We start from the raw sequence: 24,721 nt of genomic DNA, 5'->3' as shown, positions 1-24,721 counted from the left end.
ACGTCACCTAATTTGATGAAGTAGTTTAGATTTAAATGGGATTAAGAACACAGGTGATCTAAAGGGCTGTTTCAATACACAAAGTAATCAGACTACAGTATTATTAAGGTAAGCTTGTTAGCCAGATTGCTTAAAGGAACAGTGTGTAAAATGTAGGGGGATATATCTATAGAAATGGAATAATAAATAATAATATTAAGAAGTATGTTTACTTTAGTGTATAATCACATGAAAATAAGAATTATTGTTTTGTCTTTTTCAGCTTTCAATGAGCTGTTTATATCTACATTACATAGGGAGCGGGTCCTCTTCACGGAGTCCGCCATGTTTCTACAGTAGCCCAGAACGGACAAACCAAACACTGGCTCTACATAGGGCCATTCATGTTTTCGAATTCTCGCGTCGGCCACCGTAGTTCTCCTATGCGCTTGGCACACGGGAGAAGTTTCAGTTGGTTGCAATCTGCAACCTCGCCACTAGATGCCGCCAGATCCTATACACTGCACCTTTAACCTTAAAAAAAATATTTGATTACAATTGAGTGTGAATCGCCTCCATATGTTTGATGAATAACAAAAACACATTTTGTGTAAGTGTACATTTGTTTGTTGCATCCTGTAAATATATTTTCCACTCTCATTATACAGCCTCTGGTTTATGATGGTGTAATTACAGAGGATGTTGCTGTTCATGGTCCCCTGCTGCTGTAATTAACTGGCAGAAGCAGCACAGAGAAAGCACACAAACTTATAATGATTAATGAGAACAAAATGCTGGGAAACTACATAAATGCACACATTGGTTTAAAGCTTCAGTAAGCAATTTTTGTTTTTGCATCACTGGGCAAAAATTCCATAATAACCTTTCAACATATTGTAATTCAAGTATTCTGAGAGAAAACTAGACTTCTGCACCTCCTCATGACTCTGTTTTCAGGCTTTAAAAAATCTAGCCCGTGACGGGAGACTTTGGCCAATCGCAGGTCATTTCAGAGAGAGAGCGGGAGTGTTCCTATTGGTTGTGCTACGGCTGGTGGGCGGTGCTTGGTATTTCCTCAACTGATCTCAAAATGGCTGCCGGGTCACAAACTTTCCCATTTTAGAACTAAACAGTACACTGCAAGATGTTTCTAAACACATCTGAGGAGAGAAATGAGCATTAACGTAACATAATATTGATTCATATTTGATCAGCGCTGCCTAGTTTGACCGTTTGATCAGAGTTTGTGAGTGATTGACAGCTGCTCAGAGATGGCAAGGCTCCAGCTGGCCTCTGATTGGTTGTTTTCCTCCAGTCTGTGAAATCTTGCAGATGCCATTAGGAGCACCGGAGGACACAGAGGAACATGATTTTTTTTTTGTCTCATACTGTCAAGATATAGTGATCGTTTTATAAAAATAACTTTTTTTGAATCATATTTGCTCCATTTCTACTCACTGCAGCTTTAAGGTGGTTAAGATTTATGACAATAGGCTTCAGCATAAGCTAGTGACTCTTCATATGTCTCATAATTATCATCCCATCATGCCCTGCGATCATTCCCCTGCAAAATGCGCCAGTCTGCCACGTGAGGGAGGCGCAAAACGAGATCTTGACCCATTTTTCCTCCTCTTTCTCTCTTTCTCTCCTCCTCAGTCTGAAACATGAAACCTGGTCCATTTCAGCCCAGTCTGTCTGTCTCCCGGGCTCCTCCAGTTCCTCCAGCTCCAACAACACTGCTCTACATTACTCTAGCTTCATTTGGCTTCTTCACACCACTTTTGACACTTTGACAGGAAACTTTTACCCATTTTCTTTAGCAAACCACAACCTATTCATTTGATCACTTTCTCCCATTGGCGCCGGGTTTCTGCAAATGCTGTTTGTAAAACTTTTTTTCCTGCTAACTTGCATGCGGAGTCTGAAACAAGCGAAACTTTTATTTAGTGATCATTCCCATTGAGAGAAAGAAAGCATCTCTCTGAGGCCATGATGGTGAACTGAGCTCAACACAACAGAGACGGTGAAGCATCGCCTGCATCTTCTCTCTGCTCTTTGTTGCATCTCTAACTAACTCTCTGGGATGTAAGAAGACACTCAAGTTGTTTTTTCTTTTTATCCATAAAGGAATAAACTTTTTTTCCCCCTTGAGGAGAAACTATGGCGAGACTTTTGTTGAACATGCGTCTTGTTCTGGCTCTGTTGGGATTATTTTTGCTTTCTTGTCCATCTGTGAGAGGCGAGCCGGAGCAGCCGGACGAGGAGGAGGAGGAGAGCTCCTGTCAGGGCGCCTTCGACCTGTACTTCGTGCTGGATAAGTAAGTGGAAACAAGCTCACAACTGTTTTACATTCAGAAAGACATAATAGGAATACAACTGGGATACTAGCCTACAGCAGTTTAGCGAGTGAAAGAAGATAGCAAAACACCTAAAGAAGCTAGCAAAACACCCTAAAGAAGCTAGGAAAGCACCAAAAATAAGCTAGCAAAACACCTAAAATAAGATAGCAAAACACCTAAAATAAGATAGCAAAACACCAAAAATAAGCTAGCAAAGCACCTAAAATAAGATAGCAAAACACCAAAAATAAGCTAGCAAAGCACCAAAAAGAAGCTAGCAAAGCACCTAAAAGAAGCTAGCAAAACACCTAAAATAAGCTAGCAAAACACCAAAAAGAAGCTTGCAAAGCACCAAAAAGAAGCTAGCAAAACACCTAAAATTAGCTAGCAAAACACCTAAAAGAAGCTAGCAAAGCACCAAAAAGAAGCTAGCAAAACACCTAAAATTAGCTAGCAAAACACCTAAAATAAGCTAACAAAGCACCAAAAAGAAGCTAGCAAAGCACCAAAAATAAGCTAGCTCAGCAACCAAAAGAAGCTAGCAAAACACCTAAAAGAAGCTAGCAAAACACCCAAAATAAGCTAGTAAAACACCTAAAATAAGCTAATATTTGCATTTACTTTTCGTGTTACTGTTATTTTTTATTGTGGTTTGTGTAATGCTTTAATTGAGGAAAGCTAATTTTTCCAAACATAAACTGAATTATTCCAAAGTTTCAGCTTCTAACATGAAGTTTTCATAAAAGTATAACAGAAAAGTTTAGTTAGGTTAGCTATGTTAGTTAGCTAGCTAGCTGATTAGCATCGCTGCATCTGTGCGTGCTCGTGTGATGACGCTGTTGAGGAGGCTGACTTGCAGAGTGCAGTTTGCTGATTAAGCAAAATGAGTTGTGCAGATTTGGATGCAACAATGAATGATCTCTCTCTCTCTCTCTCTCTCTCTCTGTCTTTCTGGGCAAGTTAAAACCCCACTGCTTCTTCCTCCACATCATTTTGTCATTCTCCTGAAAAAGAAGAAAACTGCCCAAGGGCAAAGAGGCTGTTAATTTCATGCAAAAGGGACTTTTTTCTGCTCTTTGCTCAGTGACTGCTCACCGTTCACTCTTTCATTTCCACTCTCTGTACGCCCACATAGGAAAAATGCTGTGGTTGTGTGACATCTTAACGCTGGACTTCAGCCGGGGAGAAAATAAAATGTCAGAGAGAAGCAGGAGAGACTTCCAGAGTGCCTGCTTCTCTTTCAATACCTTTACTGTACATTCAAGTGCAGTAACTTATGTTTTCTGACATACAGGAATCATCCTCTGTGCCGTGTTGTGATTCAGTATCGACTAAAACACAGAAAATTGCTATCTATAGCTCATTGTTGCATTCATTTTTAGAGCCATATATATGACCATATTTACTGTAGACCAACTAAATAAACCATCATCATTGTAAGCTATTGGGGCAAATTTGGAAAACCTTTATTGCGAGCAATGAGAAACTTCATTACAACTCTACTATTCTATCGACCTAGTTTATGTTTAGAGTACCTAACGTGGATATCGCTGTATCAGCTCTTCTCCTTCTCCTTGCATTAATGGAGCATTGCCAGTAAGGGGAGGGGAAACAAGAAGGGACAGGAAGCAACAGCGTTTATGGAAAATGTGGTCTTAATTTGGCGAACAAAATGTTGCACGCAGCACCTTTAAAAGCTTGTTTTTTGGGGGAGGGTGTTTGTCTCTGAGGATGTGAGAGAGAAAAATGCTTGCTGATTAGCATCACTTGTGACTGTGTAACATCTCTGGATGGATGGCTTTATCTAAAGGGCTTTTTCACACTGATGATCCCCAGTGGGAGTTATTAGGGGTGGGAAAAAAAACTTGATTCACTTGTGTATCGTAAATTCTTTTTTTCACAATTTTGAAATCTATTTTTTAATGCCAGAATCAATATATTTGCTAAATTTGAGTCTATGTGGAGGTAGAAGGAAGTTACCGCTTTTATGGTTGTAGTCTGAGTAACGTGACGTCATATCCGTTCTATATCCGTCAACCAAAACAAACAGCATTCGGGCACAACATTACATGCCCCTTATGAATTAAAAAGAAAATACAACTAATTGGTGAGGGAAATGTCTTTGGTCTTGATTTTTTCGGTTGCTGGAAATTTTTTTAATAAATAATGCCTGACAATGACTGATATATTTGACTTCAGGACATCTCTGACTACATACATGCTGAAAATCAAACATTTTTACTGTATTAATTAAGAGAGTTTCCAAAGTAAAAGTCCCTAGAAGTGTATGATTCAACTTTTTACCGTGGTCTAGTGTTAAAAAAATTAGTAAAAATCGCAACAAATCGTAATATTGAATCGCAATACTTGTAGAATCGTAATACTTAAAAATCGCAATACATATCGAATGGGTACCCAAGTATCGTGATAGTAACGAATCGGGAGATGGGTGAATCGTCCCAGTCCTAGCGCCTATGACAGTTTAAGGGCCTTTACCATACCCACTGAACTTAACAACACCGTTGCCATTTTTTCTGGCTTTTAAATCCTGAGTAGAAAGTGGACACAAAACACGGGACTGCTCCCCAGATGTGGAGGGCTGCGTTTGGCTTGCGCTGTGCGGTAAACACTGACACATGCTGCAAATAAGGAAACAGCTTCTCTTTTTTTTTTTCAACATCAGATGCTATTGTTTGCTGGTGTGCGTGCTCTGGTGCCCACTCTGTGGGGTGACTAACAAGCTTTAGACATTGGTGGTGGACTTCAAATAGGAGGAAGCTCATTAGAGACCCCCTCAAAACCATCCCTCAGGCCTGAGTTGGTTTTATGAGACTCGGTCTGAACTCTCTGCCCTCTCTGCTGTGTGAGGAGGGGTTTCAGTATGTACAATAGCAGAGGATTAGGGTACTGACATCATCAGTATCGGCTCAAATAACTACTCTTTGGAGAGTGTGAATCATTGGTTGCTGAGACTCCAACCCTGCATGAATGTCTTGCTCTCTTGTAAATCGCCAGAGGGTGTTGGAGTAGTCTTTTAAGTCATGTCAAATCGGACAGGCAGGAAGTTAATGTACAGTGAGTTACACAACAGAATACACTGAGCACTATAGTTGAACAGAGCTTTATATATAGAGCTTTTATATCATATGGCCACAGAGGATGTCAAATATTAGCGACTTATTTGTGGTTGAAGCTGTTTTAATCAGTAATAGTTGCCCAGTCTCTTAGGAAATACATCAATATGGTTCTGTAGCATATTAATTAAATCATAAATGTTTAGTACCCATGTAGGCAGTAGTGTTCCTTTTATGTAGCAAGGTGAAATGTAAATCCTTAATCCTTAAATAAATTCATTAGTGTATAATCACCTGAAACTAAGAATCATTGTGTTTTTGTTATCTTAGAATGAGTCCTTCATATCTACATAGGGAGCGGGTCCACTTCACGGAGTCCACCATGTTGCACCACTATGTTTCTACAGAACAGACAAACCAAACATTGGCTCTAGAGAGAGCCTGTCGCGTTTTTACGTTACCTGAAGGCCACCGTGGTTCTCCGACGCGCTTATGTGCAGTACCGCCAGTTGCCATCTGACTTCCGTTGCTCCCTAAAGTAGTGTTATTATGGTGAGGATGACCTCCGAGCGAGGCGGACAGCGTTACAATGGTTTGCACTCGGCGGTTCACGTTACTGCAGTTTTGGAAAGCAAGAAGTACTGTAATGGAAAATATACTGGCTTATGTGACATGTTGACCTTGTTCTTCTGTAATGGACACTTAGCTTCACTTCACTTTTTATCATGTATGTGTATTTTTGGGGATGGGGATACTGTGGCTCAGGGGATAGAGCGAGTCGTCCTTTAACCACAAGGTTGGCGGTTCGATCCCTGGCTACTCCTGTTTGCATGTCGAAGTGTCCTTGAGCGAGATACTGAACCCCAAGTTGCTCCTTGGGCGCTTTACAGCAGCTTACTGCTCCTAATGCTTAGGATGGGTTAAATGCAGAGGTTGAATTTCATGTATGCATATGACGATGGAAATAAAGCTTAATTTTTTTTAACATGCTGTAACTTAGCAGGTATGTTTACCATGTTAACCATCTAAGTTTAATGAGTGGTGGACAGACCAACCAACTGACATCCCTACATGCATGCTGCGTGGCTGAAAACATTTGCACTGAACATTTAAAAACATCCTCATTGAACATTATCTGGGGCGTTGCAGAACTGTCCAATATCAACATCATGTCTGCAGATAGGGTTGTTCGTGTTAAACTGGAAAGAAAACGTATGGTAAAGCTGATGGAATTGGGATTGTTCCATTTGATCAAGAATGAGAAACACACTTTGGGCACTGTGTTGTAGGGTCACGAGTTTTACAGTAATAAAGACAGATAACTGCAGCGTTGGCTCATAAAGTCAACTCCTAAGGCATTTATTGCTGACTCGGGCAGATGATGTCACGTCATGGCTAGAGCATGTAGGATGGTGCTCTCTGAGACATTATAGATGGCTGCAGTCTGAAGGCCAATGCCTGTATGGTTGCCAGTTTTAATCTGGGACATCTGGGTCTGGGTTTGGAAAATTGGGGTTTTTAGTGAGACATACTATTCTCAATTTATATCCTAAAATAATGTAGAGGTGTTACAATACTCACTGGGCATCATAGGGTTGAGGGGCAGCAACACAACAACCAATGATAGGACTAAATGGTTGCAACCAAAAAAATGTAGAGGTTGGTTTTCTCTTCAGGTCCCAGCAGCGAACAGGTGTTAAACTGTGACTTTAATACACACTAGACACTAATAACTAATAGGATACAGATGCTGGAGTAGATGGGAGAGTGCTAACACAGATGATGGTCAGGAAGGAGGAAAAACAGGGTCAAAGACACAATATACAAAACCAAAAGAATGAAACCTAATGAAACAAGGCTGTTGATTGAAAAAACATGAACAATTCCAAACCCATGGCAAATAAAAGATAAACAAATGATGTGTTGATTGACTACAATATGGGAACATTTGGGCCATAGCCACACCCTGCCACCCGCAGTTAACGACATATTTCCCTGTGTTGTGGTGTATGCTATACGGGACACAGAACACTAATTAACTGATTTCTCCACTACTGTAACCTAAATAAAGTCACACAGAAACTAACCTAAAAGTATACAGCCATGCTGCACTCAATGCACTATGGTGCATTCGCGCGATGTTGCGAGAATCGCGGGATAACATAGCACACGAAAATCCATCTTGTCAGGCTTCACATAATGCGTTTGTGTCCGGCAAGCCAGTGCACGGACCAATCAGCGTCCTGTGAGGAGCTCCTGGCAGCTACGGGCGTGGTTTACGTGTGTGAGACGACACGGAGAGGCAACGTTCTAAACCACAATGGGGGCTCTTGAAGAGGTTAGCGTAGATGCCGTATTAGCAACAGAGTAGCTCTTCATGGAAAGAAGAACAAATAGCGGCACTAAAGGCTTTTCTCCATGGAAAAGTTGTTTTCGCTCTTCTCCTGACTGGCTTCATCAAGAGTTTGATTGACAGATGATGGTTCATCCAATCACCTGCCAAGTACTTTTTGAAAGTGCTTGCCCTTTTCCAAACAACCAATGACGGCTTCTCAGATGGTTCTGTGAAACAAACCATCTGGCGGGTCTGGTTAATGCTAACATGCTGATGTTTAGCATGTATGATGCTAACCATCTTAGTTTAGTGTGTTAGCATGCTAGCATTTGATAATTGGCGCTAAGCTCAAAGTACAGCTGAGGCTGATGGGAATGTCATAAGTTTCTTGTCTGTAATGGACAAATTAAAATTTTGACCTGATGATGGCACTAGAGGGAAAGTCAGAGGATCACCAAAGTTACTCTTTGTCTGGGAACAATAAATGTTTGTACAAAATATAATGGCAATTCAAACAATAGTTGTCTAGATATTAGTAACAAGGGCTGGGATGATACATCTATCTCCCGATTTGATACTATCACGATACTTGGGTGCCGATTCGATAAGTATTGCGACTCGATATTACGATTTATTGCGGTTTTTGCTAACTTTTTTAAGAGTAGACCATGGGTAAAAGTTGAATCATACACTTCTAGGGACTTTTAATTTGGAAAATATCTAAAATTAATGCATTAAGATGTTTGATTATCAGCATGTATGTACTCAGAGATGTCCTGAAGTCAAATAAATCAGTCATTGTCAGGCATTATTTATAAAAATGTTTTCCCAGCAACCCAAAAATCAAAGAATAAAGACATTTCCCTCACAAATTAGTGGTATTTTCTTTTTAATTTATAAGAGAGATGTAATGTTTTATACTTCTGGTGAATACAATCCAATCAATCTTATTTCCATATATGTATTTTGTATATAATTCCGCTTTGAACACCTTATTTTGAAAACCGGACGTAGTCACACGTGTATATTTCCACTAACTTTGCCAAGTCCGTTGCTAGATATCCCGTCAGTTCCGTTCTCTTTATACATCCATGGTCAGCTCCATGGGGGCCGTTTGAATGCATTTCACATAAATGTCAGTATATGGGTGCTCTACAGTTGTAGCGTTGAATGGATATGAAGTTACGTTACTCAGACTACAACAACAAAAGCGGTAACTTCCTTCTACCTCCGTATAGACTCAAATGAGGCAAATATATAGATTCTGGCATTTAAAAAACATTGTGATACATAGGTGAATCGATTTTTTTCCCACCCCTATTCGTTACCAGGTGGCTCAACTGACTCACTCAACATAGCAGTCCCAAGAGCCACACGGCTAGCTTGGCTAAAAATGTGCATATGTCTAAAATCTAACAGCCAGTGGCTGATGGTAGTTCCCCACCCAGAACACCAAACACATGACGCATGCAATAATTCAGGACTTTTGGGAATACAGTAAAAGTTTTGATGAGATTTGCTTGTCGGTAAATTTAGCGGTCAAATTATGATACTGTAAGCCTTAAAATAGTGACTGTGGTGATTTGGTGTATACCTTTAAGCCCTATATACTGCTCCATAGGTACCAACGAGGATGTATATTTGCTGATTCAGAGCGGGCGGGCCGCAGCTTGCTGTTTTATATGCAACACAGAGCCAGAGGAATGGTTTGGGTGTGTTCATAAGGAATTCACCTTTGGGCCAAATGCTAATGTTTACCTCTTGATGATGACTGCATCTTATTTATGTTGATCGGGCACAAATTAGAAGGGATTCTGGCACAGTATTGCTATCACTGTTGAATTTATGGATCATACTCCTCATTGCCCTACTTGGTGTTACTGCAGTATCATAGTTACACTATAATAATCTTTCTGTGGTAGGCCCAGGCCAAATCACAGTCATTTCCATCTTGTCTTTATTACTCCAAACACTAATCACGGCTGCAAATGTTGTTATTGACGTAGTCACCGGTTGGGTGTTTGGTCATGCTGCCTGAATTCTGGCAAGTCAGCGGAAAAAACAAACTGCAGCTGCAGTCCATAAATATTTTGGATATGTCTCGCAGTGGAATACGTTCTAGCTGTGGAATGACACCCGCTCTGTGTTTTGTCATTTTGTCTCTTGCAGCGTGCCGGTCTGGTGTTGGAAGAAATGTATTGTTAAATGATCCTCATGCTGTCTGAAGTCCCCCAGGGACAAAAGCAAGACAATAGGTTTTAAAGGGAATGATTGCCACTTTAACTCATCCAGAACCCCTAGAAATATGTGATACATATGACTCTGACTCTACAGAAGAAAATGCATGACAAAGTACGTTTTTGGTGGTCAGATTAAGTTAGAAAAATCTATCTTTTGACACACATCTCACATGCCTTTCCACCAGCTACTTACCAAATCGTTTTTTTCCAAACAATTCTTCCCGGTTTTGGAACAGACGTGCAGCATTAGCTCAGCAATCACGCAGTAAAGACTTTGACTTCTGCGATGGCTGTAAAAGTAGGTTAGTGGTTTTAAACAAACAAATCCTTGTGCCCAGTCAGTTAAATTGGAGCACCGTCATTGGCTGCAGGCTGGGGTGGTGTGGCGAGGCCCAGCTGGAATGGCAGACAGCCTCCTTAGTGCAGTTTTTTTGATTTTCCTCCTTCGACACTTTGAACCGTGAGAACGAAGCTGAGAGCCGCTAAGGCTTCAGACCGACGGAGCTTTTTCCCACATGCCGTCATCCCGTTGCCCTCTGGGAGAGAACTGCTTGCTGGGTAGTTAAAAGGGGACTTGGTTGAGAAATTAAATAAGGCTTGAAACAAAACACGCTTCAGCTGTAATATCCTTTGCTACATTTACAGGGTTGCAGGCTTAGTCAACAATTCCCTGACTTTCAAAATGTCCGCTTTGGGGCCCTTAGACACACACACAATCAGCTTTATTTGAAACATCAACTGTTTTCTCATTTGAAGGCACCTTAAAGCCTTAAAGTATTAATTAATATGCTTGGACACATGGGGGCAGCAGAAGAAGCACACAGGGATATATTGTGGACGCATCACCTTAAGTTGATATGAATTGTTGTTGCCCATTCACACCCAACCAACCAGTATCCCTTTGGAGTCGTGTCTCCGGCCATCTGACACATGGAAGTTCAATATTCTATCTCCTATTTAGCTCTGTCTAGGATTACACCAACTCCTGAGAAAATCTGTATCGGTTGAATTCTCCTTCAAGTTCACCAGCTAGTTGCTGACTTTGTCCGTCTGTCTGTTGGTGCTGGACAAGTAGCTTACAGTGAGTTTTTTTCAAGCTTTATCACCAGCAACTTAGTCCGTCGGTGCACCACTTTGGTCCAGATATCTTAACAATATCTCCACAACTAACCTGTAGCATATTGTTTTTAGTACCAACAAGTGAATGTAAGCAGGTAAAATGTATTCATTGTGAGCATGTTAAGTACAGCCTCACAGAGCCACTCTAGCATGGGTAATGGGTGCTACAGGAATGAGTCATAAAACCCGGAAATGAGTTAGCATTTTAACACTTCCGGTACCCTTATCTTGAAATCAGTGGGTTTTTGAATTGTTTTTTAGTTAGATGCCTGAAATAAGGTCTGTGGTTAACACAAGCCTAAAAGAATTTAACGTTTTGTTCTACGACATAACATGCATCGATCATTTTGAAGCCTTAATGTGTCTTAAAAAAGGCGGTTGCTAACAAGTGGCTAAACGAGACTACTAAACATCATCCCACCGACTCGTCCGCCATTACAGCCTTGTTGTGTATACTCGCGCTCATGCGACCATTGTGTAGTTTGTTTCCAGTCTAATGTTAGCTTTTTACTTCTGGCAATGGCATTCACACTTCAAAAATCATAAAAGTGGTGTTCATTTGTGAAGATTATCTTGCTGAACAAAACTTTAAAGTATCATCAACTTGTGTTTGCCACAGAGTTTATTTTCTGCAAGAACCCAAAACCTAATGGAAAAATCCCATTGGCTTGTTGTTGAGGGAACCAGGGTGATGATTCCTGGTTGGCCCACAAAAATACGTCTTCCCTGGATCACTCTATTAACTGCATGTCCTCCAGATCCGGCGAGGACGCTAGGGGACTCGCTGCTCCACTAAACTGGCCACTTCCCACTGGTGACGTACCCTATCATGGAATGCACTTGATTAGTCCCTGGTTCTCAGCTCGCCGTTTCAAACAGGAAAAAACATGGCGGCCTGCTCGTAAACTTTATGTTATTGCGTTAAACAGTCCACTAAAACCTACTTCTGAAAACATTTTAAGCTTGAAATAGGCTATGCCACCGCTGAATCTTGTTTCATTTTAGAACTACATCGCCTAGTTTTACAGCTTGGTCCTAGTTTCGTGAACCAGGCTGCGCTGGATTGGCTCATTTGCATAAAGTTGAGATTTTTTTTACTTACAACTCCCAGTCCAAATTCGCCGCAGCACTCCCACCATGCACTGCACACATCCATCTTCTACTCTCAATAGGAAATGAATAGAAAGCGTTGAGACGCCCTCGGAAATGTACCGTTATTCTTAGACTCTTCACGTCAAGAAAAGCCCTCTGAGGCAATATTGTGATTTGTGATATTGAGCTATATAAATAAAGTTGATTTGACAAGTACAGAACCATTATGTGATAATGCAATGCAACTTTTAAATCAATCTTCACTTAAACTGTATTACATTGCAATGATAACGTAACACTGGAAAGCATTAATTCAGACTTGGCATTCACCGTGATGGAACATTAAGATGCGATTCACAGCACAGTTCAAGAATGCGTCAAGAGTCGGCTAATTGATTTACATCCTGTATGGAAATAAATAGAAACCAGTGAACGACTGGAAAATTAGAAAAACTGCATCGCCGCTATTTTAAAATGGTCAGCATAAATGTAGAGTACACATTACTTGTACTGTAGTTACAAGTACTGTTTCCTGTTCTGTCTCTGTCTCTGTCTCTGTCTCTCTGTCTAACCTCTCTGAACTCTACTGTATGCTCTCCTCAACCCACACACACACATACACCATCTGATTCATCGCAGAACTAACAGTTGCAAAATCCTCCAGTCAGCAGAAAAAGGCATTATTATAGATGACTGAAGATGTTTTTATTCTCAGACCCTTAGCAAATTCCTGTCTCCTCTTGACACGGTCTGTTTAGCATCGCTGAACAGTAATGATGCGTATTACCTCCCTTTGTGCCTACAGCTCTTTGGAAACAGTATCACTGCCCTGAATGTTAAATGTACTGAATGTAGCGGCAGAGGGACTTAAGTATCCAAACTGTGTATAATAATTTAGGCCCAAACCTGGGTTTTGGTTTCCTTTAGGATCGTCTTTGCCAGTTACAAGAGCTATGTAGATGCTAATTTGAGCAACAGGTGCCTGGGTGATTGAGTTGATTGGTTGATTAACCACAGCTGAATGGCTGTCAATTAAGCAAAACCCAAAACCCAACCTGAAATAAACCGCCTTAATGTCTTATTAATGAAACTGTTTTTACCAACTATTGTGGATAGTTTTAAATTTTGTTTGGCATTTTACTATCTGGATTAAGATAAATCTACACAGACAAGGCCAACATCTGTCAGTGGTTCCAAAGAAATTACAATCCACAACCTCAGCTCAGTCGATGGTAAGCTTTTTTCATATTCTTATTAGAGAGTTGGCAGTAGAGAGAGAACAGTAAGGAGGTGGAGAGATATGCAACAGTGGTCCCCAGCCGGACTTGAACCAGGGACACTGTGGTTCATGGTCAGTGCCTTAAAACCCTGAGGCCACATGGGCACCCCAGCTTTGTGTATAGTGAATAAGTGAAGTCAGATAAAAATATGTTAACCACACAGTGATTTAATCAGTTGTTTACACCTTGCTTTGGTTGTCTGGTGGTGTTGATGCTTCAGGCTGTTTTGTATGCCAGCTGTGTTGGCTGAAGCACACTGAAGCGGGTCAGAGAGAATCTTGGCCTAAGTTATCATCAAATCATCAGCATGTTTCCTCTGGCAGACAAGTTTGCGTTAGAGCCAACAGATTTTTCACATTATCTCACTCCCAGTCAGATGAATTTACTGTACGATAAGGCTCTTCATCTTCCCCTTGCTCTCTCCTTCCTTTTCTTTTGCTTCTTTTTCTCTCAGCCCTCAGATGGCGCGCGGCCAGACACATGCTCTTCATCTTGCTCCGAGAAATCTGTCTGATCAAGAAAACACTGTCGCTCGGCTTTGACGATTTGCTATGACATAACTTCAAACTGCTGTCGGGGCTTGATCACTTTGTCAGCCAAAGTGGAACGCCCCTCACCTCTCAAAACCTTTGTTTTCCGTTTCCAAACCCCGAATCGCTGAACTCGAGGGCTCAACTCGGACCATTAAAATTAGATCAAAGGATTTAGGGGGGAGAAAAGAGGCACCGCATAAAATAGTTTCATCAAGAATCATAGAATGAAATGGCCCACTTCCTTTCCCAAAGCTGTTTGGACAGGTGAGTGAAACTGCAAGCTAGGCCTCGGTCCCACGACTGCAGCCACCTCAGACAATTGGGCTGTTCCAATGCAAACAAGAGCCATTGTGGTTCGGAAATAAAGATAAGCAGCTGAAAACCAAAGGAGTGAGTCCTTAGATTCACCCTGATGTTAAATAAATACTCAAAAATGATCCCCACACCTCTACGTGACTATTAGCTGCAGAAAAGTTTCACCAGACCTTCTTCTTCTTCTTCTTCTTCCCCTCCTCCTCCTCCTCTGTTGCTGTAATGGAACAATTTACAAAAGAAATTGGCTCCTGCCGCTCCTTCAGGTCAGAGGCCGCCCGTGTGTGTATGTGTGTAAGCAATCCTCGTGTGACTTTTTCTGTTTGCGCTGCACATTTTGTTGAACATCCAAGCTAAACATCTCTCCTCCTCCACCTCAAGCTTTTTATATTTTGGGAGGATTTTGTTGAGCTTGTAAGGTCTTGTCCTCTTTCTTTGCTCAGTCAGCCTTGATGTGGGGGGAACAAGTCATCAGATCAACAATAACTCTGAGAAAATGCTTAGGTGGGATGTTTAGTTGATCTGTCCAGACTAGACAAGTGAAAACACTGAAACTTACATTACAATATTGTGGATGCTTTTATTGTGTTTGGAGTCAGGGTCTAGATATTACGTACCGGCATGGGTGGCCCGAGTGAGCCTGAAGCTCCAGCTTTGGCAGAGGTGCAATGCTCTTCTCATTCTGCAAGATTCTTGGTGTTTTCAGAAACTTGTTTTCCTTTTTAGCAGCTCGCCGCCTTCTGAACAATCAATCTGTTTGTTTTTCTTGGATTTTAAGTCGATGATGTTTGAGTATGAGCTGGCTCTAGTTTTAGCTACTGTTGCTCGTGTTGATTCTCCTTGAAATACTTGAAGCAGCAGAGATTTTGTTTGGTAGGCGATGAGTTTTGAATGACAATAAGTTAAGCATCTGCAAAAGTAATCGCTGATCAACAACACTATCAACCTCTTGCAGATATTCAGCCCGTTTGCACGAAAAGGCGTATGAATGCCACGATAATGCCCAAGGCATTTAGCGTGCAATACAAACACCTTTCTTGCTTTTGGCGTGTCATTTGTACGCCATGTAGTCTAATGTAAACTTATCTGCATGAATATGCCATGCTCAGAGCCAGTGATGTAGAATAAAAAGCAAGAAAGACAACTTATGGTGGGCAGGAGGGGCGGTGGATGGGTTCAACAGACACTCGACTTTTAACCGGATTGGTGTTCCAGACCTGTGTTTTGTTTTGTAAGTTAGTGACATTTGTCACGTTTTTAGTGACTTTTGTGACGTGTTGTTACGTTGTTTCCGTATGTCTTTTATACTTATTTTAAGCCCAACCATGACCTTTTTGCTAAACTTAACTAAGTGGTTTTGTTGCCTCAAACTGAGGATGTAGTTTTATTGTGTGGCATACAAATGACATGCGAAATGCGGCGTAAAAAGGATGCACGAAAAGGCGAAAATGCGTTGTCATGACACGTGTAATGTCTGTGTAATGACTGTGTGCTATTTATACGCCTTCCTGTGAGATAAGGTTGAGATATTAAATGAGCTGTGCCACAGTAAAAAGCTTTCTTGTTGCCTCTTTAAAGTGGAAAATTGGGGACTAGAAGATTACGAACACAGTATTTTTCTAACATTGTCCTATCTACCAAAAGAGTATTTAGATTCTGGCAGGATAAAGAGCCTTGAATGACTGAGGCATGATGGGAAAGTCCCTGGTATCCCCTGGCTGTGTCAACCTGCCCAAATAATTACCCCTCCGCTTCCAAGAAATAACACAAAAACACCATAGGGTATAACCTCCGAGACACTCAATTGCAAGGCAAATAACATTAGTCACAATTCATTTCCAACTCAAGTTTTGGCCGCGTAGCAGGTGCTGTTTTCCAAAGACTAAGGCTGCGTCGGTTCCTCTTTCTTCAAATATCCAAATAACCAAAATACATTGTACAGAAAATAAACGTTGTTGCTAGTAATCTCATTTACTGAACAAATGTTATCTCATCAGCCCATAAGCCAGAAATACTTAATTGTGTTTATTATGTCTAGACGTGATTCACGATTAGATATATTTTGTGTGTCGTGGGAACTTATACAACTAAAAGGTGAGCTGGGGTAACAGAGTCAGTGTTTAGTCTGGTTCCCATTAACTCCCATGCAAGCTGTTTCAAAATCACGATTTCTTGCGGTCAACAATGACCTAAAAAACAAAGATATGTTTGGCTTTTACAGAAGTAAAGACTCCTCGGAGGACTGCATGTCAATGGAAACTCTCCAATAAATTGAAATCCAGCTAATCCTTGAGGATCATTTAAATGGTGTTGACCTTCCGTCCCACACAGAGAAACAGCCACACATCAATGCTGGCCAGTTCCAGTGTGTCTAATCCTGTTGCATCAGTTAGTCAGCACCTAGAATAACATTCAGTGGGCCGTGCACTGTATTCTAAGTAAGCCTCATCCTCTAAACAGGCCTCTAGTTTGACCACAGTCAATTAGCTCATTTCCCTTGTGTCATCTCTCTGGCCGACTCGTTAGCTAACGGATGACCCGCTGACTGGTCACATCATGCCGGAAGCCCTTCTCCCTTAATGCTCACACTTAATAAAATTGCTACAAACACACACATACACACGGTCTGCCCAGAGGAAATGAAGGTGGCTCCTTAGGGAGTGTTTTTTTTATAATAGTCCAGTTTTATGGAGGTTCCCCTGGGGAGACCAGGACCTATTTCCTCAGCCTTCAGGGGCTCATTCAGTATACAGGAGGGTGCTAAATTACACACCAGACCACGCCACCAGCCTCTTTTATCTCAAAAGGCCCCTAATTTACAGCGCAGGCTAATCGTTTTAAGTTATTCCCCCAGTAGTGTTTGTGATACATAAATGGGATGGTCAATGTTCTTTATGAAATTTAAGTTTAATTTCCTTCCCTCCAAGGTTTAGTAACAGCGGCTGATAGTAACTATGGAATAACGTAATATTCCTTCTATCAAATAAACAAAAACAGGATGCTCCATGGTTCTTTATGAAATTTAGATTTGATTTCCTTCCCTCCAGGTTTAGTAACAGATAAAGGATCTACCAGCTATCCATCGGTTGCAAGCGAGACAGCTAAAAAGCATTTTAGCTGCTGATAGCAAATGGTAATATTCCTTCTATTAAAAAACAAACAAAAAATAATACTTTTTGTTACAAATAATTGCGACAGATAGTAAAGTTACTGTGACAAGTTAAACAGTTGTGTTTTGCCCAGAATACATACCGCAGCTTGTTCTTGTTTTGGAGCAGATGATTTTACCCCCTGTCGTTTTTGGCTAACAAAGCTGTAATTTTTCTTGTTTGACTGCTCTACCATATGGAGGTTAGTGTGTGTCTGATAGATAGCTTAAGTCTTGATATTTTTGACTGAGTTCTAGCTGAACTAATCATTTGAAACTCACAGATATATGCAGAAATTATATTTTACAACTGCTACAGTCATTTCAGCTATCTGCTATCTTAGATTAAGGGTAAATGTGCTTCACAGCTTTCTTTGCTTACTCTTGTTCTTATTGTTATGTTTTCAACCACTGTATTGGCATTGATGACAGCTGAACACAACTGATTTTTTTTCTTGTCTTACTGTAGGTCTGGCAGTGTGAAGAATCACTGGGAGGAAATCTACTACTTTGTGGAGAATTTAGCTGAGAAATTCAAAAGGTAAGAGACACTTAAGAAACACGTATGTAAACATACTCGCTAACACAATTAACCCATGAAATATACAGGAAAAAAAAGTGGAATTACATAGGTGGATTGTAACATTTGAAAAGTTTGGAAAGGTTTCACAACTAACGTAACAGCCTTGTTGCCTCTGTACTCGACTTCCTGGAGCCCCGAGATGTAGATCACTAAAGAGAAACACACATTTTACGCAGCAGTCACCCCGGTATAGTAAAATAAATATCTGTCCCTACTCCCTACAGCGACAGCTGGTCATATGCTAAGTCGCTCAGCATGCGGGCTGATGTTTCTGTCTCTGCAGTAGCTGAGCTGACGTCTGGTGTCAGTGGGGTCACCGGCAGTGACTACAGGCTGGAAGGTCTCTATGTGAACGAGCAGCTTGGGTTTTACAGCCTCTTAAGACTTAGAGGAGGGCAAAGAAGGACGGATGCTTTCAACGGACAAGGCTGACGAAAACCATCATAACTCTGCAGCTTTAAGTGGCTCAACTCAGATCTTTTTCCCCTAAATGTTACTCACATTAGATCTGACATTTTATAATGAGTGTGAATGATAAAAAAAAGCTCCATAGGACTATTATACAGGTCTTGAAATGAGAAAAACAAATAGAAATTAGTCCTCTTGAAAAACATTTTTTTTTTTAAATCTTGCAGTATTCATCACTAAAACTTTCCCAGAGGAATGATTGTCCCTAATTGACAAAACTGAAGCAGACTATAAAGTGCATTCATCCAGTGTAGCCTCTTTATGTGATAGAAAACAGGATAATTGGCTGTTAGGGGTACATGTCATAAAGGTTTATGTCATTATCTATAATTTCTTGCATCCTTTTTTAGTTTTTAAGCATAAGCCATATTGATTCCACCTGTTAAACATGCAAACCAATCTTTTTCAGTGAGCATTATACTCAACCTGCTGGTTTTAATGAAACATCTGCAAACCTAGGGATGGGCAAATTAGCTCAAGCTATAAATGCTGTGGTGTGTGGCATCGGTTTATGTTACATACTTGTCCCTATACAAATAAACATTAAAATATGTACTCATGCTACTGTGTACTGTAAGTTGTCAGCATGTTGTTGCAACCAGCGTCCCTTTGGATTCTGATAGCGACTGACAATAGATTTCACTGTAAGCTAATGGGCAAAACACTCAATATTATCATACATGATCACTTTTATTCATCACTGTTACATGATGTCAGATCAGCAGTAATCATTTAGAGTGCCATCCTGTATTTATTCTGTAACTATTAAAGCAAATGAAGACCGCATCCTCTCGTGGCTAGAATATGAACAGTATTTCAATACAATACAGGAGTGCAGTGTAAAATGCTAAATTTCAACTGCTGGCCTTCAGCTAGTGGGTGGTTTTGTTTTGTCCATACTGCTCGAAGGCCACAACAACACCTGGTGGTTCAGCCATAGCAGAGAACCAACCCTCCTCAAAGTTTCTGTTTCAAACAAGAATGTTTCAAACAGCGCAAATCTGCATTCAATTACATTTCTCTCACAAACAATACAACACATTTTTTAGCTGTGCATGTGTGCATGTTTACATGACTATAATTCCTTTCTAAATATAAAATGTCACCAACAAACACAAATAACAACCTGTTCCCCACATCTGAGGGTTCAGTGACGTAGTTTGGATACCGGCATTTGAGACATTGTCACGCAAAGGGGGTTCAAATCCTGCAACACCGGCACAGATCCGTGCACGGCGTCACGTGGTTTCTTAGCGTGTTGGGCTGCATTTCTAGAAGCGATTCATACACAGCCCGTTGGAGTGACCTCAAAGGGAGTGAAGCCGTTTGTCCATAATGATATATTCTTTGTTTAAATGAAAAGGACTCCTGATTTGTTTGTCTGGCATGAAAGCAAAGCACAAGATGGGTGACCGCCAGTTATTTTATGTTTTTGAGGAAAACAATGTGTTGCTTTGGCAGTGTAACTGTACACTGTCACATTGTTTCTGATTAATCTCAGATGATGTAGAAATGTTTTTGCATGTTGTGCAAGGTGGGAAATCTCCTATCAGCAGCCAAATGCTGTGGAATTTCGTCTCTGGCACGTATCATCAGTAATTGGTTCATCTGTGGGGATTTTCTACTGCACTGCCAACAGCGCGGGCCGCTGACTGACCGGTGTGATGATGATTTTTTTTTCTCTGTTCCAGTCCCATGCTGAGGATGTCCTTCATAACATTCTCCTCCAGAGCATCCACCATCATGAAACTGACGGAAAACAGGTAAATGAAGTTATGGCTGATACAGTCTGTTGATTAACGTAATTAATTAAAGAGGACCTAGTACTTTCACTTTCAGAAGCAAACTTGTATTTTGGGTTTTTACTCGAACATTTTTACATGCTTTAATCTTCAAAAAACGCCTTACTTTACTCATACCGGCTATGCTGCAGCACCTCTTTTCACCCAACCTTTGTCTGAAATGCTCTGTTTGCCCCTCCAAAAAGTCCAGTCTGCTCTGACTGGTTAGCTGGCCCACTATGTTGTGAATGGTCAACTGAACCAAGCTCTTCGGACTCTGTTCCAGCTCCACTCTAACTAGCTTTGTTTGAGGGGGTGCCAAACTAGCCACTAAGCAGGTATTATGCAAATATGTTACTTGGTGATATCACCACGTTACTGAAGAAAAGGTGGGACTTCAAGCAAGGCATTTCAGGCAGTTCAGGAGTTTCTGTGTTCCTTTTACATGCACTATATAACACACTAAAGGAAAGGGGAAAAAACACAAAAGTATAACCGACTAAGCTAAGCTGAATTTGTGTCATGAATAAATGTTTTTCTAGCACTGATTGCTCTTACACAAGAGGAACAATCAGCCGTAAAGTAAATTCAAACTGTTCCACCAGAGTGAAAGCAGATGCTCTCTGAAGTGACATGAAGCTGAAAATTGGCCCGTGTCACCGTGTGAATGTTGTTGCATATTGTTGTGTCTCCAGCTTGCATTGAAATGAACAGAATCGGGTAAAAACTTTTTCTAAGGATTGAGGCATAAAAATGTACAAATTTGACAGCGACTATAGTGCCACTTGAGAAGGGAAAAAAGGGAAAAAATTGCAGGCAGATGGATTAGTTTCCACAGTGGCAGAGATGGAGCATAGGACAAAACTGCAGCTTAAATGTCTCCTTATCAAAACAACTCGTCTCTGTTTCTTCTCTGCAGAGTGGACATCAGAAAGGGGCTGAACGCTCTGAAAAGAGAGATTCCTGGTGGAGACACATTCATGCACCTTGGGTTGCAGAGGGTAAGAGCAACTCAAAGTGCATTGAACTACTAGTTTTAGATATGAAACTTTGGTATTTCCTGACTTCCTGACCATGAAACATGTCTTCTTATTTAAAGGCAAACGAGCAGATATACCAGGAGAACTTTGGTATGCATCAAAAGACTTCTTAATACCTACTTCAAGATAAGTTATGAGTTATGTTGAGGTTACAGCACGTCTGTATGCTTCTTCCAGGCACGGCCAGCGTGATTATTGCACTGACAGACGGAGAGCTGCAAGAACATCAGCTCATCACTGCGCAGCAAGAGGTAGCAACTCCGTTATATGCAGCTCTGGAGATAGATAATACTTTCATTGCTTGAGTGACAGTTTTCTGGAACTTATTCAGTTTATTGCTTGTGTCTTCCAACAGGCAGAAAGAGCCAGGTCTCTTGGCGCTATTGTGTACTGCGTTGGTGTCAAAGACTTCAATGAGACACAGGTAATGCCAATGTAATAAATCTGTAGCAGTTTTATCTCCTAAATGTTTTATATCTGGTTTGAAATAAAGACAATCCAGCCTTTGGGAAATGATGTTACCTTCATGTTGTGTGTTCAGTGGCCCCTGTGCAATTTGGCTAACCCATAATTTTAAAATTTCCTGAAAACCAATCCAAGTGATTTTTTTTAACCCTGAGCTGCATCTTAGGATGCCAGCACACAATGCTGGACTGGAGAAATATCTGTAACTTGAATAATACTCAACAACTAGCTTCAACATGATGATGAGGAAGAGGATGATTCAGGTTCCTGTATTTAATGTGTTTAAAAGATATTTGAGCTTCAGCACCCAGACGTGGTCTCCCTCAAGTTTAGTAAAAGCTCCAATTGATTGATTGTAAATGGAGCCATTACCCGATTGCGGATAATGTGTGATCGTTACTGCGATTCCCTGGTTTTACAGTGTGTGTGAGTGTGTACAGACTCATTTTACAGATCTTAATAATCTATAATTGGTCTACAATGTCTGAAATTGTGTCACATTAGTGCATTTGAGGCCAATTTGGGCTCGTTATGAAATATCAAATATCAGTGTCAACCACCTCAAAATGTTGGAGGTGTCTACCTAAACACACAAAATCATTTTATCACACAATATCACTGAATAAGCCAAAGAACATGCCATAACATAATCATAAATCCAAAAGCAGTGTTTTTATGTGAGGGGGAAAAAAAGAAAGAAAAGAGAGAAAATATTAAATTAAATTAAAGCAATGAAAAAACAGACAAACAAACAGACACAATATTTTGATTATTATTATTATTATTATTATTATTATTATTATTATTATCAATAATAATAATAATAATAATAATAATGGTAAGCAAGTGAGTGGAAAATATATTGAAATTTATTGAAATAATAGTAATCATGACCATAAAAAGGGAAATGCATATTATTATAATAAAATAAATACTAACAAATGAATAGGTAGATGAAGGCTGATTGCTAGACAGTAATAGAAGGAGGGGCTATAGAGTATGTCATCATAGTTCCGCTTATTGCGCTTAATAATAAAAACATACTTCCCCACGGGCCAAATAGGAGAGATGAGGGAGAAAAGAATAAGAAAGCAGCATAAAAGAAAGCAAAACATGATCAGTACAACAAAACAACAGCAAGAATTTGGTCGATGCATGGGCATTCAAAAATGTATTTTAGTTCATATGATTACAGTGTTCATTCCATTTTCTCCATCTATTATTGACTATGTATATTATCCTTTCCATAGTATGTACTTGGTTGATCAGATCTCTCCATGTCTGTGTTTGTGGCTTGCGTGTGATTGCTTTCAGTGGCGTAGTTCTAAAGATTCTTGCCAAGTATTTGTCTTGTTCTTCTGCTATATATAACAGGCTCATACAGAGTAAATTTTGTATTAATCGTTTTGTGAATTATTTACTTTAGTTACATTAACTCTTCTCCCCTTTCTCCTCCATCCACACCTCTGTCTCTACCTCTCTCCCTCTGTAGCTGGCTACCATTGCCGACACCATCGAGCACGTGTTTCCTGTGCTGGGCGGCTTCCACTCCCTCCGGGGAGTCATTGATTCGGTAAATAAACTGTTCTCTGTGCGGGGAAGCATTCCTGTAGCTGCAGCTCACAAACAGCGAACGTCCACCAACATTCATGTATTTATCTTGAGTCTGTCCTGCATTAGGTTGGCATCAGAACTGACTTTAGCAAACACCCTGGTAATGAATACACAGAAAACCTCATCAGCTATCCAGTCACTGCGTTGGTTTGCACAATGCAACTCTGATTTATAGCTAAAACTGTCACGGTTTTAATCAGAGATTCAAGTCAAACAGACCATGCGCACTATTTTTTTTACCCACGCCAGGCTGAACTGTAAGTCTTTGTGTACACTGGGCTCATTCACATATTTAGAGAGTACAGTACATGCATGGTAAGACAAGCTAATATTTTCACCAGTCTGTTTGTTAGAGTAAAGGCCTTTACACACCGGGGGATTGACGAATAAACAACACAAAAAATGCAAAATACTCGCCTGCGGATACTATACGTCTAGGGCTTTTATTGTGAAAGGTTCTGGATCTGGTCTGCGCTGCCTTTGTCAAGGTTGAAAGGAGTAATAAAGTTTGCCGTCCTGGTTCGGACCAAGGAGGGTGGAAAGAGGAGATGTCACGCGTCATCAATGTGTCATATCTTTGGGGTAAAACACATGCGTAGTAAAATCTGCTCTGCACTCGCTGAAATTGAGCCAATCGCAAAGCACGACCGCAGCTCCAGTTACACTGCGCATATGTTACTCATACCCCATACCCTGTGTCCCCAGTGTCCCAGCCTCTTTCAATAGGCCTTGGTTCAGACTAAAGAAACTCTGTTATTGTTTCTATATAATATAAGCGCAACTCAACCCGTTCCGCACAACGTGATTGGTTGATGCCTTTAAGCGTGGTGCGAAAGCTCAGAAAATCTATACATAGCTTCTTCGTTCCGTAATATTCATGTTCTGTGTGAAAGTATTCAGGACAGAAACAACAGTTCGCAAAAATAAATTGACTCGCTTTTAAAAAAAAGAAAAGAAAACGCCCCCGTGTGTAAAGTCCTTAAAGTGGTTATTCTGTCATATAATCCTCTAATAAGCCCCGCCCCCCGTAGCTACTGTTGCTACGCCTGTCGAGCTTCCCAATGTCGCATCACAAATATGCAGTTTACAATGATAATGTCACAGATTGTCCTCCTGGAGTATACTGATGTGACCGTTGCATGGCAAGAGGTGGAGCGTTTTCAAAAGTGAGGCACAATGATACAGTATGATTAAGGAAATGACTTAATACTTAGCGAGCCCTAGAACATTTTTATTGAGCTCTCGACTGCAGATTTTTTTTTCAATAACACTGAAATTTGACAAACCCGCCTGTTACAAAGAGGCCAGCATCAGTATAC

General features: G+C 40.6%; 1 protein-coding gene across 1 annotated transcript in view; it reads left to right on the top strand.

Annotated features, from left to right (window-relative positions):
* Window positions 1–1,633: 1,633 nt before the first annotated feature.
* The window catches only part of antxr1c (ANTXR cell adhesion molecule 1c), a 47,786-nt gene continuing 24,698 nt past the window's right edge, over window positions 1,634–24,721 (top strand). Inside the window, exons 1-8 of the mRNA XM_074619241.1 lie at window positions 1,634–2,297; window positions 17,921–17,992; window positions 20,194–20,265; window positions 21,203–21,284; window positions 21,383–21,413; window positions 21,501–21,574; window positions 21,679–21,747; window positions 23,281–23,361. Of these exons, the coding sequence (XP_074475342.1) occupies window positions 2,140–2,297; window positions 17,921–17,992; window positions 20,194–20,265; window positions 21,203–21,284; window positions 21,383–21,413; window positions 21,501–21,574; window positions 21,679–21,747; window positions 23,281–23,361 (639 nt within the window). The 5' untranslated portion in view covers window positions 1,634–2,139. The remainder of the gene's footprint in view (window positions 2,298–17,920; window positions 17,993–20,193; window positions 20,266–21,202; window positions 21,285–21,382; window positions 21,414–21,500; window positions 21,575–21,678; window positions 21,748–23,280; window positions 23,362–24,721) is intronic.

This window comes from Sebastes fasciatus, chromosome 20 (genome assembly GCF_043250625.1).
Source record: "Sebastes fasciatus isolate fSebFas1 chromosome 20, fSebFas1.pri, whole genome shotgun sequence".
NCBI lineage: Eukaryota > Metazoa > Chordata > Actinopteri > Perciformes > Sebastidae > Sebastes > Sebastes fasciatus.
The sequence above is the reverse complement of the archived record's forward strand: the minus strand, read 5'-3'. Positions and strand labels throughout refer to the sequence as shown.